The sequence below is a fragment of the Solanum pennellii genome, chromosome 3 (assembly GCF_001406875.1).
Source record: "Solanum pennellii chromosome 3, SPENNV200".
Lineage (NCBI taxonomy): Eukaryota > Viridiplantae > Streptophyta > Magnoliopsida > Solanales > Solanaceae > Solanum > Solanum pennellii.
Genome location: NC_028639.1, coordinates 66408510 through 66429615, shown reverse-complemented (window position 1 = coordinate 66429615; position 21106 = coordinate 66408510). Strand labels below are relative to the sequence as shown.

The following is a 21106-nucleotide window of genomic DNA, read 5'->3' as shown; positions in this document are numbered from 1 at the left end:
CTAGGTTATAACCTTCAATTTCTTTGCATCCATGCCAAAGGAAGTCCCTCCTTAATTTGTCCAGCTTCTTCAGAGCTTTGGGGGGTAATGGAAATAGTGACATGACATAAGTAGGAACAGAGTCTAGCACTGAATTGATAAGAGTGTGTCTGCCTCCCATAAACAAATATTGAGCCTTCCATCTTACTAATCTCCTTTCTGTTTTCTCCACAATGTCATCCCAAATTTGTATGCTCTTGTGTTCATTTCCCAAAGGCATACCTAAGTAAACTGTTGGCATATTCTCCACTTTGCCCCCAAAATATCTGCCAGATTCAAAATGTTTGTCACCTCCTTGATTGGAAATAAATTGCTTTCCCCCGATTCACTTTCAAACCCGAGGATTTGGTCCTCTTTTTTTAAAAAAAGAATCTTATTTGGTCCTCCCAAGGTTAACAAAAAACAGTAGTGTCATCTGCATGTAGCAAATGACTTTAACTAGGGGCAGTTTCTTTCTTCTTTCTTTTGATTCACCATAATTTAAGCATCTTTTTAACTCTAAGATATTTGAAATATTTTTAGTCAAATCCCTAAACTCATAATCATACCTAGATCAGTACCGCTCGAATCTTAAAATTTAAATCATGAAGGATATGACCTATAGATAGTGCTTTCAAAGGCGCGTTTAAGCCTGAAGCGAGGCTCAAAACATTTTGAGCACTTCGACTCAATTCATGTGCACTTAATTGTCGTCATCAAGGCTAACATATTTTCATATTTTTCCTACCCAATGAGCGTTTTCTAAAGAGGCTATTCTAACAATTGAAATTTCACTTAATCGTAAAAAAAAATTCGATTTCAATGTCCATGCATTTGCTATTCGTTCAAAGTATGGGTAAGGTTTGCTTACATGATACCCTCTCCCTAAACCGCACTTGTGGGATGACACTGATATGTTATTGTTGTTTTTTGAGAAGGACACTGATATGTTATTGTTGTTGTATCTTTGTGCTTAAAGTCCCAATAGCCTTTAGAACTTTTTTGCGCTTTTGCCTTTTCATAACACAAATTTGCACCTGCCTCGTACATCCACACCCGAGTCCCAAGTAACTTAAGATTGTTATTAAGTAGTTAATTGAACCTGAGACACAGATTACAGAAAGGATTGGGAATTGTAACTACAACAATAACCAGAATCAGCGCAACAAATTCACATCTCCAGTGTGTTATAATACTTGTGGTTTCTTGCTGTGTACGAATGGCTAAAGAAGTAAATAAACCATGAATGAAATCATCCATTTAAAAAAATATTCCACTCGTATTAAACGAGAATCAAGACTACGGTTACACAATCAAAAAACTGAAATGTTAAAAGAACAAAGAACATACCGTAAATAATCAGTTGTTTTCTCAACAAGACCACGGCCAACAAAGTATCTCTCCTGGAAATATAATCAAAATGTCAAACAAATTAAGAGAAGCTTAGTGGGAAAAAAGTCAGATAAAATATAGAAGAATACCTGATAGATCCACTTAAAAAATTGGAAAAAAGATTGATCAGACATTTCTGATAGTTTGTGACAGGCAGGTAGCTTTGTCAGGAGCGCAAAAACTACTCGTATGCCAGTATAAACACCCAGAACCAGGATATAAAGGCGGAAATAAAAAGGGTCTTTGTTTGTATTCCTTTCTTGTAGAAGTTTCCTGTATTGTGATTACATCAGATAGCAATCTTTGATGAGAAAATACAAGAAGAAAAGTAACTCCTAGAAGAAAAATACTTACAGATAGACATATATTACAAATGCTGAGCTCACAGCGGTCCAGATAAACCTGATAACAATCCTTGATATAGCCATGCCTCTTGCAGTACTGTAGGCCCCAAACATGAGAATTACATCCAAGAAACCTAAAGAAGCAGCGAGATGACACAGTAAACAAGAAAGAAAGCAAAAGAAAAGAAAAGACTAAAAAATATAAATAAGAGCAATAGCGCAACTGCCCACTCACTCTCTATGAAATTCATAACAGCAAATGTAGGGCCAACACTAAGCAGTTTCTTAAAAGTGTCCAGATTGATTTTCGCATTGCTGAAGGCTATGATTGTTAATGCCTGAATAGCAGAGGAAAAAGACCATAAAAACCTTTTATGTTGTAGACCAAACTTAGTGGATAAGCCAAAAAAAAAAAAAAAAGACTTGGTGGATAAGCAACATGAGAAGAACGAAGATAACCTGGAACATGACAACCAAAAAGATCCACAAACGATGAAAACTTCTGTACAGGTGAAGGAAAGTCCGATGCTCAACAAACGTGCTTTTTCCAGTCTGCCAGTTCAAAGGAAGGACAAAAGAGGACAAAATTAAAACTAAGAAAAATGAGAACAGCATAGTACAGTTAATATTGAGGAATGGGGATATATAATGTGGAATAAACTAAACAAACATAATGCAGGTCAAATTGATTCAAAGGCACAGTAAAAAACAAGCACAGGAACGGCACGAGAAACATTAGTTAATCTCTTGGAAAATGTGACAAACTAAAACCAGATTCCTCAAACCCAAATGTTCATGCCCCCAGAAAGACCTTTGAGGACTCACCCTAGACTTCATTAAATTCAGTGATGAGCCAAAAGCAGTCTTAACACAATTCATAATCAAGAAATAGGTAGGAAGATTTAAGAAACAACTTTCCTCACCATGCCCAGAAAACTAAGTCGAAATCATTATATATGTAACAAATCTAGAGTATCAAATAGAATGTTTCAGTTTGTCATTTAAGAAAAAAAAACCCAAAGAGACATTTTATGATGTGAGACAGTCCATCGTGTCTTTATTACCTGATTACACAGTAATGTTGTCACGCTTCATATTCTAGTCATTAGTGATACAAACAGCAGCCAATTCAAGACACAAAATGAAAAAATAGAAAAATACCCATAGAGACACAAACCAGAAGACTATGTAACACTTCATCGGAAGGAGGAAAAAGATATGTCTACTCTAGATATTGTATATATAGCATCTAATAACCAACTCATAAGTCAAGACAAATTTAGTACACAGCAAAACCAACCCTTTTGCCTTTCTTAGCAGGCTTCCGCAAGAATGAGGATTCCTTATTAAAAGGCCAACCCAACTCAAAGCAAGCAGGTGACCTGTATAAAGCATCAGTAACAAAGAATGAGATCCAATTCCATGGGGATAAACTCATTTTGCACATTAAGGAATGTACAGGCTAAATTCAAATTTGCACATTAAGAAGAAATGTACCAGAAATATTCATTAAAATCATCATAATTCCGCCACTTTGAGTGTGCAGCTTTACCATTATTGTTTCTTGCAGCTTCCTGCAGATTTAAAAAAAAAACAGCCAGAAAGAATAAAAATTGGTAAATAGGTTAAAGAAAAGTGCACAACACTCCCAGAACAGGCATAAAATTTAACGAAATATTACAAGACATCAAGATAGCATTCTAAACATTTTATAAAGAGAAACACCATTGCAGAACAAACTAACACATTCCACTACCAATTTGCCAAAAAGATATCAAATGACACTTCAAATATTTTGAGAAGATGCAAATTCAATAAGCTGCACATACACGAAAACTACTAGTAAAACATCACGTACTGCCTAACAAGGATTCACCACACCCTTCTGAACAAGATTTACAGCCATAACAGGAATGTGGCTACAATTGCCACTATCCACAAACCAAAAGGTTTGACAACGCAAAAAGATAGACCACTGAGGTTACAATACAGTAACGTAGCATCAGATAATAATCCTTAATATGGTTGATATTGGATATGACGAGCAAGAGTCTCGTGGGGAGTTGAAGTTCGGTCTAAAATATATATATTATGTTATTATTTGCCACGGTTGCACCATAAAAGCACAGACCAAAGGGTACCATACAAAAGTCAGAAATTAAAAGGCAAACATCATTCATTTGCATTGAGATCCTTGATGATATTGCAGAATACTTTTTATATTTTTTAACGAGGGAAATGGAAACATAATATGGCAAGTAATTGAACACACAAGCATTCTCCTGCCACAGGCTACATACTACCATTCATGGCATAGCTAAGTTATTCAAACTTCACCAAATTCTTTCAGTTTATAGCGCTCCAATTTTGATTGTGCAAGCAAGCCAAGATCATCTCATCTTCATGGCTCACAATAACAGTTCTTATCAAGTATTATTCATAACTCAAACAGTAGTTGTAAGTACAGAAGTGAACTAAAGAAAATGGAGTAACGGGATAAAATGTGATAAATGGTCTCACCGATACTATTGTATCATATATCGGACGAATAATTTTTTCCAAAAAAGACACAGACTGATCCTCGCCCAAACAACAGGGGGCTGGCCTGGCTTCTCCATGATCCAAAATTGCATCTAATTCTCTAGCCATCTGCATAATTCAAACTTACAGGTTTTCTCAACCAAAAACAGAAAAAAGGAAAACATGTGAATCATCAAGACAAATATAAAATATTTCCTGTAGCCCCGATTTGGAGTTCACTTGTTATGTAGAAGGAGAGATAACTAGTGCTGAACGATGCTTCACGAAAAGAAAAAGAACACTATAACATCCTTATTATAATCTTATCTTAAAATTTATCTTAAACGATTTCAAACTGACACCACAATGACAAAAGCAGTAAGGTCAATAATATTTTTGAGTCAGAATAAACTATCCTACGACAATGCACTCAACAACATATTTCCACTCGTGTTCGCCAAGACTGCCCATTAGTACACAAGAAAACTAGACTCATGACATTTTCCACAGTCAGTCAAGCCAGTTCACTAAGTGAGAGTACAAATGCTATGAACTTATGACAATTAGGTAACTAAAGTATGAGGGCAAGTACTTTGAAGTGGAAGGAGCATATAAACACTTTGGCTATGTGAAGCGTGTTATCATGTAAATGGCACATAGAAAATGAAGATGTGCGTCTTGCATAATCAATAAGTGCAAACAACTTGAATAGGCTTGAAATAAATATGAGCAATATCTTAATGTATTTACCACTTGTTATCAAAAAATCTAAGGAATTCCTTTTCTTAGCATATTTTGATGAAGTGATAAATACAATCAAATAGAACACTGAGAGGCACAGATTTTGGTTCAAAAATGTGATAAAAGATCTTTGGCATTCAGAAGAACTACTATCCCAGTGCGAAGAGAGGCAGACCAACCAACTAAGAGAAGCAGACTCACTTATGAGAAGTACAAACAGAGCCAAGAGGTGTTGAAGGAATACACTTCAAGATAGGAGGATATCAGTTGACTTCCAAATAAACACAAGCTGCTTAAGTCTTGGAGAAATGAGAAGATATCTATTTTCCGCAGGAAAGGAGAGAGAGAACCAAGAAAGAGGGTTTAGAAGTCTGGGGAGAAAAAACATTAGCCAGATATTATCAACAGGAACACAAGAAAACAAACAGAGAAAGGAAGAGAAACCCCCAGTCAACTGCCTTAAGGATTATTGAATATATAGTAGGTGGTGATTTAGACACTTTACTACAAACAAAAAGAATTGCAACAGCACGACACAGTTGAAATGGACATCCAACAAGTGTCTCAAGAGAAGTGCAGAATAGAAGTGGGAAAATAAAGGACAGATCTCAGCAGCATCTTATTGACTGTCATGAATGCCAAAAGAAATTAAATCCTAGCTCAACCAAGGAACGCTGGAAAAAGTTTAGGATCTTAACAATGAATACTACATAACATTTAAGTTCCAAACAGGATAGATAGTATAGTCACTCCAGCTATCAAGTGTCATACCAGAGCCTATGTCTTACAATGACTGGCAGCATTCACATTATGGTATTATTTTGAAGAGACCATAAGCGTCTCATGCTTCAGGTTCATTGGAACAGTCTAAGTTACAAATCATAGGTTCAGCTAACTCAAATAGTTCATCAACTAAACATGATTTACATGGTTTTCAAACCGCACCTTTCAGCTACTACACATAGTAATAGAATATCAGAAATTTACATCTTAACAAGTATTATGATATTTGAGTCAACCTATGTACAATGTAATACTTGAGTACTTTAATTTTGGAAAGTGTATATATTATCTTTGCTTTCACGAATTTATGCTCGGACTGAGTATATCAATAATCTATTTAGCAAACCACCACTAGAAAAGACGGCCACGAAATTTCAAGCAGGGCAACTTTCTCACACAAAACAGCATATCAGACAGCAAATAGCTCCAGTTCAAACCCTAATCAAATAGCAAAAGAAATAGGCTAACTTACATGGTGGAATATATAGCAGATGCATTCAGGAAGGAAACGGACATTTGCAGCTTCACCCCATATGCAGAAGTAGAGTGAAACAAGAAAAAGCTTTCTGTCCCTGTTAATGGCTTCTAATCTGTTGAGGTGATAGAAATGAGAATAAATAGTGAATTACATAAGCACTGTATATAAAAAAGTAGCAGTAACTAACTTATTCCACACAAGCCGAATGCGTAAGTATCTACACCACTTGATGTAATTATCCAAGACCTTCAGAAACACCTCTGTGATAACCTTCTCATCTATTTTCTGTCAGAGAAAAAGCACATAATTTGGAGTGTTAACCTTATCCCTGTAAATGAGGGACGCATACAATTTGGTATATAAACTGTAGTTCCACTTTCAACTACATTGACCATTTGAGAGTATCAGCTTAAGGTTCCTATTGAGTCTTCAAGGTTAAAAAAAAGGCTTGTACAGAAGATACTGCAGCCCACCATCAGAATGAACTTTGACTCGTAAGTAGACCTTTATCGGAACCTCTCCAAAACTCTTTCAACCAACACGCTCACAATAATTATTGAAATATTTAAGGTAGGCAAGATGTGAACGTAATCCAGATGATTGACGCGTATAAAGCTGAAAAGAGAAACTAGTAAGGAGTTAATGACGACGGTCACTCATCACAAGGCTGTGACACAGCAATTCTTCTAGATACATTTGAAACGGGAATATGTTCAAATGTATCCACTCGAAGTTCATATGACAATTCTACCATGTGACATCATCTCAGTCATCATAAAAACGATGTCCCATATGCTTGTTCAAACATAACTAGAAAAATAGTTTAAGGGTCCGTTTGGACATACATATGAAACCATAATTTGAAATCATGATACCAAATCAATTGATATGAAGTTGAGGTGTTGTTTGGACATGCAATTTGGATTTCTTAAGTTATATTTTTTTACTTACAAGTTGTGAAAACTATCAAATATCGCCAATTCTTACACGATCTTACCAAATGAGCAAACCATGATTCATAAACAAGACATCCGAACATGATCCCAAATCGCTATATGAAGTCATGATTTTAAATCACCATGTCCAAAAGCAAGCTAAGACAGCTTTATAATTGTGGTTAGATGGTTGAAAATATAATAGATATCCAAGGAATTATCAATATTAATAAGCAAGACATGATGAAAAAGGGAAAAAAGTTAAAAGTAATATATTGAAAATGACTGACTTCGCCTTCTTGCTTATCAATCAACTATGGGATATCTAGTCGAGAAATAAAGAATAATGCTGGTAGAGTGTATAAGAATAATGCTAAATAGAGTGTATTAGTAATACCTAGAAATTCATGGTATTAGTAATACTAATACACACCTTAATAAATAATAGAGTATAACTAATGCATTAGTTATACATAAAATGAAAAAATGCACCAAACAATGTATTACTAATACACAGAGTTAATGCATGCATTATTTTTACTAATATATTCTACCAAAAGACCCCCAAGTATTTTAATTTTAACAGTGTTACCAAATTCACCACCCCACTAGAGAGCAAATCTCCTAAACATTTGCATGTAACTCTTATTTGTATATAAAATTATAAGTTGTAACAGGGGGCTTTTACCCCTTCAATAAACTGAAGACTTATATTACTCAAAAGAAAAAATGAAAACTCAAGCACTATTAATAACTCACTGGATCTGCCTCAACAGGTATCCCAAGTCGTGACTGGGCATTTGCAACAATGAGGATGACATTCTCGCGCTGGTTCCTTACATTGTCTTTCTGCATATAAGAAAAACCCAGATCAGCAAGAATAGTGACACAATTCAACATAGTAACAGGTTAGAACTAATGGTATAGGACATGAAACCACTAGAGCTAAAGGTCAAATTTACATAATTGGCTTTGGCTATCCTATAGTTGGTCACTTCCATCTGCAACTTGCATAACGAGGTATACAAAATACAATCCTATGCAGTTCCAGTGAGACTGGTTTAGCAAGAATATTGTGCCAAAGGAGCAACAAGCCAACTCAAAACCACGAGGCCTCCATGGAATAGAAATCACCAACTTTTCCCATAAGAACACTATTTTATAGCTAAAGAAGTTCTCGTGACAGTCAAAGCTCTGCTCAAGCATTCCACTAGTACAAATATCTTAGAATTGGACTACTTGCCAATAATTATCTGATGAAAGAAATTTTGCAACGTTACAACAGGGAATTATGCAATATGACAGTATTTGGTTTAGTTAGAGAACGAAAGTAATGCCTCATATTTATACATGCCCTACAATGTACTTTGGAAGGCAGGATACATGAGACATTTTTTTAATAGCCAATAACAGAAGATCACTAATCAAATAGCAAATACTAAATTTGGTAAAGTGAAGCTCACAATTTCATTTTGAGTGTCTTACATAGAAAATTAGAACTGAGGCATCTCAAAATGATATTAAACACCAACCTGAAAGCCAAAGGCATATTCTAAAAGATCAAACATATCCATATGCCGCTGTCCAGGAATATCAAAACCAGCGGGTAGCTGAGGGAACTGCTCAGTGTACTTAACTGCTGATATGGCACCCTGAACCTGCATATGTTTCCCAGTACAATTATTTCTCTATGACACAGTACATGAATGTATATAACGGATCTGTAGAAATATTGAAGAATAGATTATTCTTCAAATGCAGCCAAGCATATGGACATATTGAAGAATAGATGAACCTCCAACTGCAGCAAAGAAATGTAGTCCCAAAATAATAGGAAAGCTAACACTCAATCCTCAAGTTCAGAAACTAATTAAAATTAAGCAGAACGTCAAAGATACAGGTGACAAGCATAACATGCAGTTTGTCCTTATCAGCTTCAGTAGTGTCAGGCACTCAAGCCAGCATTCTTCTAACATTAAATAGGTATTAAGAATGGAAAAAAGCACTGGTGTTCACAAACCTGTTGTAAGGAACCTTCAATGAAGAGAGACAGGAATAAAATCAGGTCATACAACCAAATAAAAAATAAGGCCACAATTCAGAAGAACAGAACTTAAGAGCTAAAGATGAAGTGATAAAAGGGGAAATGGTTAGAAGATCGATAAATTTGACGAACAAATAGGCATAAATAAATAAATACCTAGTCTGCCTGAATATATTTGTATGCAAGTACCTACATAACACAACCCTTTTCTGGTATGAACAGCATAGAAACTAAGAAAGTTCCAAATGGGTATACGAGCTACCTAGATATATGCTTCAAATTATAGTTGAAGCGAGCAAAAGTGGAGTAGATAGCACATCAAGGTAAAATATTTTGCATTTTGGCTATGATGGAGGATAATGTTGTGTAAGGTAAAGAATCAAACAAATTGGAACGCAAGGAGTAAGAAGATGTTTATGTGGTACCAATGACAAAAGCAGAATGGGAAATCTTACTGCAGAGTGGTCATACAATAAAAGGTAGAAATCAACATTCTTACCTCTGGAAAGAAACCAATAGCATTGGTCAATGATGGTGCCTCTAGAGGAACAATATTGTATGGTGCAAGTTCCCCTGATAGAGTAGCATCAGATTTCTTGATCCTTCTCAACTGACCAAACCATGAAAGAATTCATAAGTAGGGAACTAGTCCCGGACTATACACACACGGAAATACAAAGAAATGAAAGGAAATATTACCTCCTCCGTTATAAGCCTTCCCACACCATCAGGAGCTGCATCTTTGCTCAGATACTCCATCACTTCAACCACAGCCCTCAAGGTAGCGAATACCTTTCTCATTTCAAAAAATCTTAGTCCCAACCTAGAAAGAATAAAAGAAAAATAATGGGTGAAGCTTTTTTGTTTACAAAAACAGCAAGCAAGGATCAACAGAAAATCTAAGTTCCACCCTCAACTTCTGGGATAATAAAAAGACTATTCAACAATAAAAATTCAATACTGTCGCAATTTTGTTCATGATACAGATTATATGCTGAAAATGAATATGCTAGCCAACTGGAAGAAAGCTTCAGTCACTTAATGAGAGACATCTGTCTCAAAGCACTGCAGCAAATAGAAGATGGACAGAAAAGATGCCACAGCAGATCAAGCCACTTTTTACTATGATTCCTAAACATTAAGCAATCCACTGAAAGGACCGAGGCAAACAATGACAAGTGTCTCAGTTTGAATGCTGCAGAATGTCACATGAAACTACAGAATATCTTCAAGGCTATAACGACAATTTAAGCTGACAAGATCTAATGACATATTTACTATTTTCTCTTTGGATATTTAGTAGTGCATACTACAACGATTAAAAACAGATTCCTGATGACTGATAGAAAATCCCTCTTATGATGCGTAATGCTGCAATCAAATGTTTCAATATCAGACATTTCAAGCCTTAAATTCACATCATTATCATGAAAAGTTTGACAAGATTCTTACAACTCTCGTTTTAATTTTAAAAAGAAGATCAATTCCAACACTCAGACAAGAACAATCTTGAGCAACTGAATCAGCAAACCAATCACTCCTTACTGCAAAATACACCAAAGACGAATACGAAGTATGCAAAGTAACACTCAGATACAAGAGTAACAGAAACATACTCTCCTATATTAGCACTAACTGCTCCAGATTCACGCCATTTTTGCTCCTCTCTTTGAATATCATCCACTTTGTGCCGCCTTTTGTATTGCTGATAAAATTCCCATAAGCGTTCGATGTCACGATTACGGTCTATCCGAGCCCCTTCCTTTTTGGCAAGTTTTTGCTGCACATATTGAATTCCAATCAAACTTCATGACACTCAAAGGATACAGGACATGCTGAAGGGTTAACTGCTTACTGCTAAACATATAAGAATAGGTAGGAACTTTTTGGCTTTTTGGTGTAATATGCGGAATGTAAAGGATGAAAATACCATGATAAATTGCATAGAATCTTTACAAGGGTAAGACTTCCACAGTAGGAAGCCTTCTTTTTGTTCCAATAGAGGGGTTCCAAATATATACGGCTTCTGCACCAACTTAGTGCTAAGTTTTCCTCTTTTGGATATATAACTTACTTACCTTTTCAGAAAAAAAATACTATGTGCGATTCATAATGGCATAGTGGAGGCGAGTTTAAGGTTGACACACTGCCAGTGTATCACTTTTACACTATTTTGCTACATCAGATAACATTAACCTGCTATAGCAGGTTATTAACTTTTTTCATATATATATATATATATATATATATATACACACACACACACACACACACATATATATATGTTAGTTTTGATGCACGTGAATACAAATAATGTTATACACTATGTTTTAAAATAATGTCAATATTAATAAACCAATAATTTAAGTAACCAATTTTAAATGAAATGTTAAAGTCTAAGTTTCTATGAATAATGGATATAAATTTTCTTATGATTACAACTATGTGCAGACTGAAAGTTGTGAAATCAATTTCCCAAAACTTTTATATCTATTTTATAATATAAAACTTGGGTATAAATAAGGTGATAAGGCAGTTCTCTATGGCCTCAAATTACTAATTGCATTTATGTTTTTTCTCCTTTTAAAATCAATTGTGATAAAAATAAAAATGTCACTCTTAAAATCTCTTTATTTTTTTTATTTTTTTTTTCTTCTTTTTAAAAAGGTAATGGTGTATTCTTCAGCATTAAGGAGATGCTGGTGACCTGCAAACAGAGGGGAGCAAAAGAAGAGAGAAAAAAATGAAAAGATACTTACAAGGGTCCTAATAATTCTACAATCTGTTTTGTAACCTCTAAACCTTCCTCTTTACACCAAAAATAAAAGGATGCAATACAATCCCATCTAACCTTCTGAATTGAATTGGACCTATCTTCAAAATTTCTACTATTTCTTTCTTTCCATACTGTCCACGTGGAATTATCCTCCACCATGCCTTTTGACTCTTGCTCCCCCCTTCCTCTTAATTAGACTTCTTAAATATACCTTCTCCTCCATCCCCTATAATTCGTTGCTTATTATTGTTGGAGTTCTTGCTTTTAATACTGTATAAACAAATAGAAATAGAAATATAAAATATAAAGGATATACCAAATTGAATGTTTTAAGTGGCTCAAACCCACTTCATTGACCACATGTCCACACACTTGGGTTTCTGAGGTTCTGAAAATTACAACACCTAGGCTCTGGTCTTGGGTACCTAGGCACTGGCAGGTGACTCTGAGTAACCACTATTTTTTGATATGGTAGAACTCATTCCCATATCCCCTGCCCAGATCATTAGTGATTTTTCCAAGATCACTTTTTTGGTGACCCAAAACCCAACCTCAAGGTGGCAGGTGGAGAATCCTTTCGACAAAACTGTCACTCTCTTGCCATCCCTACAACGAGCTTCTCACACCTTAATGCCCAGTTGTTGTGAAAGTTCATAATTGCCACTAGGACGGATCTTTAAATTAGAATCTAAGAACACTTGAGAGATGTTGTTTTTTTAATAATTGTGGAGTCCTAACCTACTTTCATGCACTAGTTTTACTGGGTACTTGTAACATCCAACTAGCACAGGTAATGGATAAATCTATCTGCCAAGGCTTGGAGAGATGAAAAAAATTACCTAGTGCTTTTTTTGCATCCACTGAAACTTGAACATGAGATGTCTCCGTCTTCTATACTAACGACTAGGCTACTTAAAGGATGTCTTTTTTAAGGAAAATGGGATGGACAAGCATATTTTAAAGGAAAAACGAGCTTGGAAAGCTCTTCATCAAAAAAAGAACTTGGGAAACTATCAGTAGGAGACTTATCCTTTATCCTGCACTATTTTCTTCCTCATTATCTTTTTTCCTTCAACCTTTTCTTCTCACTTTAGTTCTCCAAGTTCAAAACCTTCTTATCATTTTCTTTGTTCCTTACAAGAAAAAATATCCTTTGTTGTTGAGGCACTTTTTTCAAGCTGGTCTGTAATTTCAAATTTAGATTCTGAACTACTTCTTCTTTCTAAGTACTAATGTATTGGAAGAAGACAGATGCCAAAGAATTAAAAGACTTCAGACCAATAAGCTTAATAGGAGAGACTATAAAGATCATCTCACAACTTTTAACTGAAAGGCTGAAGTCTGTCATGGGCAAACTGGTGGACGAGCACCAGATGGCCTTCTTGAAAGTGTGATTTGAGTGTAGTAACACCCACTTCTCTATACAAACAAGAACTACACGAGTGCATCAAAAGAAGATAAGGGATCGAAGATTACTACTTCACAGTTGAGCCAAGCTTATCTCCACCATTTCAAAAGCTCTCCAATTTCTCTCTTTCCAAATGACCCAAATTAGAGCAAGGGGAGTAACATTTCAATTTTCATACTTTATGCCTTCTTCTCCTAGCTCCACTATTTCAGTTGAGCATCAACTCCCTCACATATCTTGGCATTACCCAAGTGACCCCAAGTCATGAAAACATATCCTCCCATAACCTTGTGGCTAATTTACAATGTAAAAATATATGATCCACGTCCTCACTAGCCTCTTATACTTTTTAATATTCTGTATCATCAAAATCACCCCTCTAGTAGCTAACCACGTGAAGAAGCATGCCTCCTTCATTGACTGTTTCGTGAATCTTACTTGACCGATCTACTAAAAGGAATGAATCTCAGTTATGAAAATCAAGTTTTCAGAGGTGATACTGGAATCATTATTGGTATCTAGCTAGTAATCAATCTGAGAATTTCCTCAATCTCGTTTTTTTGATCAAGTAAGATTTTATAAATAAGGGAACTCCCATATATCAGAGGTATTTTAGTTAGTTATCAATCCAAGAGTTTCTTCGATCTCACTTTTTCAATCAGAATATTTTGCTGCAGAAGGTTCAGCTTTAATCGTCATGCTGTAGAAGGTTCATTGTTTATCTTTCTTTTCTATATTTACTACTGATATTTTAATCTATCCAAAAAAAAGAAATTGAAAATTATACATGGTTGATCATTTCATAGATTTTGTGGAATTGTAGTGTAGAGTATAAACACAATCACTACCACATGGCACAAATGAATAACTTTCTTCAACTATGCGGCATTTTAGCTAAGTGCCTTAAATTAAAATGGTCCATAATTAGCATTTCCAACTTGAAAAATACCTTAATGACGGACATTAATCCAGTTTTAAATTGAAGAACACCTCGACCATCGCTGTTCGGATCCAAATTTTGTGCCATTGAATATGCCTGCTCACATACTTCAGCAAATAACAATCTCAGAAAAAAGATCACAACTAGAACCAAAAGAAATTTTAAAATTAAGATAAGCATTAGAAGCCCAGATGAATTACCACAAAAATTTATGCTCACCCAACAAAAGAATAAATCCAGTGCATAAGTATGTAAAAGCAACCAGGAATGCATCAAAAATTTGAAATTTTCTAAAGTTTATTCACGAACAAAGTAAAGATCCAGAAATTGGGGGTAGCTCTCTAGATGATTATCATTTATTGAAAGCACATAAAACCTGTTACAACATCTTACAAAAAGGAGACACAAACAACTACTGATAATAAAGCTAAAATTGGATCCCGGGATTTTCAAACATTATGTTTGGTATCAACGAAGACTTAGCTAAAGATAGGGTACAACGAAAGAAAAAGATCGATATAATTGATATCTAATAGTTGAGGATAGGTCTTAGACTTATTAGAGAACTTCTAATATTAATATTGTTGTAGTTGTTGTTATTTATACACACCTAAACGTTTATATATAATAGTATATGTGTGCGTGTTGCACGTGTGCATTGCGCCAATTACAAATTGAATACACTACAAAAAATTACTTATGTAACATAGAAATACCAGTAAATAGATGTGACTCCATTTAATTAATCAAATTTATCTAGACCAATAAAGGAGAAGAAAGCATGTCTTACAAAGATATATAATGTGTGCATTGATAGAATAAAATTCTAAAATAAAATACTGATAAGTAACATATACTCGAACAACAAATACATTTAACTCCAAAGAAGATCACTCAATAGCCTCTTCTTTCGTGTCTCATAAGACCGTTGCTAATTAATAAAATTTTAAGTAGATATCATATGGCAATATTGAATTATAAAATCACTACAAGCTACAATTTAAATATTATTACAAATCATATAAGTAAAATATTGTTAGTTATGTCTCCTAATAATTATACCAAGCTTTTCAAGCACACCCTTTTATTAATTGTGATTAAAAACCAATTATCGTCATTCATGGAAGGACCCTAATTTTGATTTATATTTGAGATAAAGAAGTTTGAACAGTTTTTTGCAAAGGGATTTTGCGCTTTTCCTATTGTATAACAACACTATAATTGATTTTGATTTTTTAAAATACAACGAAAATAATTAAATTATAATTTCCTTCAATGTGAACTCTATTTTAAAAGGATTAAAAAACTCAACACATAATTCGCTAATAATTTCGTGTTTTTTCCTAAGTTCTATTAAATAATAAAAAAGACTTCTAAACCTAAAATGAGTTTAGAACGTGACTTTCTTAATGTATAACAAGACAATGCAATTATTTTTTTAAAAAAAAAAAGCACAAATATCAATCTACTATTACATAATCTTACCTCGGATCACAATAAAATTCACCTATGTGTTGATATTTATGATAAACAATGTAGAATTGTGGCTTCTTTTATAATAGTGCATCTCCTCTTTATTCTAAGCTTTCTTGATTTATATTCTAGATACCTAAAGCAAATTCTAAAACTAAACAATGAGGAAAGACAACATAAGTATTAGCGATAAATAAGGGAATCCTAAATTTTATAACATAACCAACACATCAACTAAGAAAACAACTCGACAGTTAAACTCCTAAACAAAGAAAAACTAAAAGAACACTAAACCTAATTAATTAAATAAAAGTCAATTGTATATATGGCAATTTCGATTTTCTCAACGAAAAAAAATATAGTAATCACTAGACATAGTAAATGACAACTTTGTCACTATAACAGTGTTTTACTAAAGGGGAAAAAGTCCAATCAACATTTCTAAGAATCTTCATGCTTTTAAAGTAAAATATAGATGATTTGTTTTTTCACTTTATTTTATTTCAATATGATAAGGATATCAAAATCACTTAAATGAAGACATGGGGATTCAAGTGGCCAACCCCAACTTCTTTGGAACTGAGGCATTGCTAACTTGTTGTAATAGTACCCTAAGTTAAACACATAACACTCAATCCGATAAACATTTGCCCATCATATCATTTATATATCAAATAATTGACTATGCCTGAATCCAAACTGAGGTCCCGAGTTGCCTACACAAATCATTCGTAACTATTTTTTTAAATTAAGGTCGATTTCATTTTAAACTAATGTACCAATTCAACATGCATAGTATTTGCAAATATTATTTAGACCTAAACATACCGTTTAACTTGACCTCAACTAGCATATATGCTCTCCAACTTTAAATATACACAAATAGGCACTTAAACTTGTAATTGAAGAAGTAGACACATGCGTCTTATGTAGCAATTCGCGTGGAACACCACATAGGAACCACAAGGGACGTTTGTGCTATGTTGCTCGGACTCTTCCAAAATGTCGATGGGTGCTTGTCGAATCCTCCAAAAATAGTGTATTTTTAAAGGATATGACATGGGTGTGGCTCATTTTTGGAGAGTCAGAGCAACTTAGTGTGTGTCTACTTGATCAACTTTATACAATTTTCAATGCCTACTTGTGCATATCCAAAATTGGAGGGCATAGATGTTAGTTGAGGTCAAGTTAAAAGGCATGCTTACCTGTTATGCCTATTATTTATTTGAAAAAAAAACAATGTTTGAACACCAGTGGCCAATGAAGTGATTGAGAACTCTGAGGTCTCAAGTTCAAAACTAAGTGGAAAAAAAAAACTAGGTGATTCTTCTCATCTATCCTAGCCTTGGTAGATAGAAATAACTAGTACATGTTGGTAGGAGGTGGCAGGTATCTCGTGGATTAGTCAAGGTGCGCAAAAGTTAACCCATACACCACGGTCATTAAAAAAAATGTTTGGACACCAATTTTGCTAGGTACTTCAACTTCCACTCGAAATATTACTTTTTAATGTAGCACCCAAGTGTGTCTCCTAGTGTTCAATGAAGTAGGTTGAGAATCATTAGGTCCCAGTTAAGACAAAAACACTAAGTAATTTCTACCCATCTATCCTAGCCTTAGTAGGCGATAAATCATCTCTTTCTACATTGTAGAGAGACTGTGAAGTTATGACAAGTTTTCATCAATTTAAGATGCATAAGCTGGACTATGCCAAGGAGCATCAAAAGAGGCTCTAACTAGCTGGAATAAAGATAGGAATCAGTCGGGACACAGGGAGAGACAGAAGATTGTCACAACCTGCATTTGGTGAACTATATGGATGGAAAGGAACCAGAGATGTTTCGAAAACAAGAGTTGCTCTCTGCAAAAACTGAAGATGAACTGTCTAGTCCTTTCTTCTTCTTTTTTTGGGTGTAACACCAATATCCTCAAGAAGAAGAGGATATTCCTAGTATTTTAGATTATTTATGAAGCTTAGTAGGCACACTTCTTTCACTATAATTTTGTTGTAAGTATAACTGGAATACTTTTTTGAGTATTCCTTTGGTTCATAATACAAGTTGCCTTTTTTCAAAAAAAAAAGTTACTTAATACATATTGTTGGTGGAGGTGGGAGGAATCCCGTAAGGATGATAAACCACGTTGGATGGCCCTAACAACTTGGTTAACAAAAACATCATAAAATTTTGACAGTTTATGTTTTAAGGCTACATTTTAGTGAAATTTTGACCATTGGACCCTTTTTTTGGAGAAAAAAAAATTCTTTTAGTTTATAATTCACAATCCAACCCAACTTTACTAAAACTTTATTACCTAACCCACTCAAACTACACACTTCTTCCCCTTTAGAAAACCGAGAATCCCTTCTATTCTCTTTATATTTTTAAAGCTTTATGTGCTTGGGAAGTCCTTTTATAAGTTGTGACGGGTCATTTTCAAAAAAAAAAAAGAAGAAGAAGAAGAAGAAATATCTTAAAATTCTGATAAGACGTTATTTGGCAGGAATGTGGTGAAGCGAGAAAACTTTTGATAATTAATGTTCATTCCTATCAAATTGTGGCGTATAAGTTATGTTACAAATTTTGAAGAATTGCATCCAAGCATCAACTTTATTCCATGTATGATTTGCAAAAATTGTAAAATAAACACAAAATTGAGTTTCAAAGAATAACTTCACTGGAATCATTACATCAAAACAATATTTGCAAGTTAAGTCCTAACGCCCACAAAATAATTTAACTCCTACCACAAATTTGGGATCTTCAAAACTAGAGGATATCTAAATTTCACAATGATCCTTACACGGCTAGGAAAATCTCTCACCAGAATAAGACTCTTTTAAATTAATGTAAGTGTAGTAACAACAACTAAGTCGTTATATCGATTGTGGTTTGTTTGATACGAAATCTAGTGATTGATAGTAGGTCTTTCGAGACAATCCCCCTAATGTCACTCGATGTGTACAATTCACTTCCATCATTTTTCAATCATCGTAATATTTACACCTAAGAACCAGTGTATACAGATGTCTGCGTAAGACATTGCTAAACCATCTCATGTGACTTCTCTTATTTTATCATTTGTTGGGTAAGTATCACCTTCTTGTTGGAAGTGATTATTCCTCGTCATCTACAATCTTTAAAATGACACATTCATCTAAGCATTAGTATATCTCTGACATTTATATTGTACAAATATTGTGTTATAGAGGTCCAACATTCACTCAACAAGCAATGATAGGATGAAAGATGCACTTCATAAGAGAAAAACAGTACTCAGTGAAGGAGAAGAACAGATATTTGCGGGTGTTGCCCCACTAGCACACATGTGGGTCATATCACTTCCCTAGTTTCTTTTTTATGCACCAATGAAGTTCCAGGTGTATAGAAAATTGTGTTTCTGTTATTTAGTAGAAAACCAAACACTCTTAATGAACAATAGGAACTTCCACATTCACAATACAAATAAGTAACTACAACAAATCAATAGAAAAGACAAAAAATAAAAAGCTTAAGATAATCATAAAACAACGCTGAAATACACGTTTAACTTACAAATTCTGGCCACATTGGGATCTTCATCCTGTATCTCATCAGCCGCTTGAAGAATCGCATTAATGTTGGTAGTCCGCTGAAGCGAATCGGGAACAGAACCTGCTATACCACTAGGTGTCCTTCCGTGTCCGGGACCGGTCTGCCGGAGCTGCTCCCTCCGTAACGTAGCTCGTACAAGCCTATCCCAATTCTCGTAAACCCTCGCCATCTTCCAAAAAAAAAAAAAAAAGAACAAAACCCTAGGGCTCTACGAATCAATCAACTTATCTTTTTGATAGAACCCTAAAGTAAGTTCAAATTGAATTCAAACGCCCTCAGATCTAATAATAGGAAATGAAATGAATCGGTGAAAACGTCATGTTTTGGTTTTTCATTTTCTTCTCACTTTCCTTTTCAGTATTTTTCTCACTTTTCTCTTAAACGCGTAGATTAAGGAAGTAAAGTATTACCCTGTGTTTTGGTCCATTTTAATTCAAATATTTCACTCGTTTTGACTTGTTAAAAACAACACTTGTCAACAATTTCAACTTTAGTCATCTTATAAAGGATTATTATTGGTTGATTTGTGAGGTAAGAAAATATGATTGTCTACAAAATAAGATTGTGGGCCCACCATCAAACTGGTTGTGGGCTCGTTTGATGTTTGAACAAATTTTAGATCCAACTTTTTCCCTTTTGAATCGACCTTTTTTTTCATATGGTATTTGAGATTAGACTAAATTTAAATTGTAATGTTTAGGACAAATATAGTCATTTTTTATGGCAAAATTATGTAATTATACATATTTCACTATCGGATATATTGATGTATTACTTTTAAAATATTATGTATTGTAGTTTGTATCACTAATTAAGAGTTTTATATCATATATTGAATGACATATACTTAGTTATATGTATTTTTGATACCAGATACATTATAATAGGGATAGAGTCTAGCGAGATAGGAGGGATGCAAGCGAGATTCGTTATTTATCCCACATATATGTATCTATATGTATTATGTGACTCGCATGTATCTAGGATACCAGATACATAGGAGAATAACGAACGAGATAGAAGAGAAGCGAGGGAGGCGAGCAATCAAATTGTTAAGTATCTTAAATACATGTGAATTCACTTGGATATAATGTATCTTTGAATAAATTACACCTAATTTTACCCTCGTGTATACTAGGATGCATATATGATATATATGGATGTATGTGAATGTATCTTAACGCATCAAAATCTAGTAATATATGCAATATTGCAAACTAGAGTATATCTAAGTAATTAACTCCTAAACTAGTAGTATTTATGTAAATTTTTCTATATTTATTTACATAAAAACAGTCAGAAGTCATAAAAAGTACATACCGATTATTCATTATATACTCAAAGGTTAAATATAACTTACTTACACATGGATATACACTGATTATACACTATGATACACTCAAAAAATTGAATATATCTTAATTATACGTGAAGTATACATTACCTATTTATCAAACTAATTTTTTATTCAGAACATTTATTAGGCTAATTAAGGAAGAAGGAAAAAAGATAAGAAAGAGTCGAAGGGTAGATTGATTATGAAGAATCAGGTGATTTCGAAAACAAAAATGATTGTATTGCAAGTACTTTTACTTATTTTTGTCTAATCCCAACCAATTCAAAATCTAATCTAACTAGTTTCAATTCGCAAACTTTTAGAT

The 21106-nt window shown here is 34.1% G+C and overlaps 1 protein-coding gene across 1 annotated transcript in view; it reads right to left on the bottom strand.

The window, feature by feature from the left end:
* Window positions 1-19831, bottom strand: part of LOC107014286 (callose synthase 10) — a 58220-nt gene extending 38389 nt beyond the window's left edge. Inside the window, exons 1-17 of the mRNA XM_015214136.2 lie at window positions 19407-19831; window positions 14389-14486; window positions 10872-11035; window positions 9955-10078; window positions 9755-9865; window positions 8744-8869; window positions 7971-8060; window positions 6464-6561; window positions 6271-6388; window positions 4275-4403; window positions 3252-3328; window positions 3055-3136; window positions 2214-2306; window positions 1990-2092; window positions 1765-1888; window positions 1500-1683; window positions 1369-1421 (exon numbers count right to left, since the gene is read on the bottom strand). Of these exons, the coding sequence (XP_015069622.1) occupies window positions 1369-1421; window positions 1500-1683; window positions 1765-1888; window positions 1990-2092; window positions 2214-2306; window positions 3055-3136; window positions 3252-3328; window positions 4275-4403; window positions 6271-6388; window positions 6464-6561; window positions 7971-8060; window positions 8744-8869; window positions 9755-9865; window positions 9955-10078; window positions 10872-11035; window positions 14389-14486; window positions 19407-19614 (1982 nt within the window). The 5' untranslated portion in view covers window positions 19615-19831. The remainder of the gene's footprint in view (window positions 1-1368; window positions 1422-1499; window positions 1684-1764; window positions 1889-1989; window positions 2093-2213; window positions 2307-3054; window positions 3137-3251; window positions 3329-4274; window positions 4404-6270; window positions 6389-6463; window positions 6562-7970; window positions 8061-8743; window positions 8870-9754; window positions 9866-9954; window positions 10079-10871; window positions 11036-14388; window positions 14487-19406) is intronic.
* Window positions 19832-21106: the final 1275 nt, after the last annotated feature.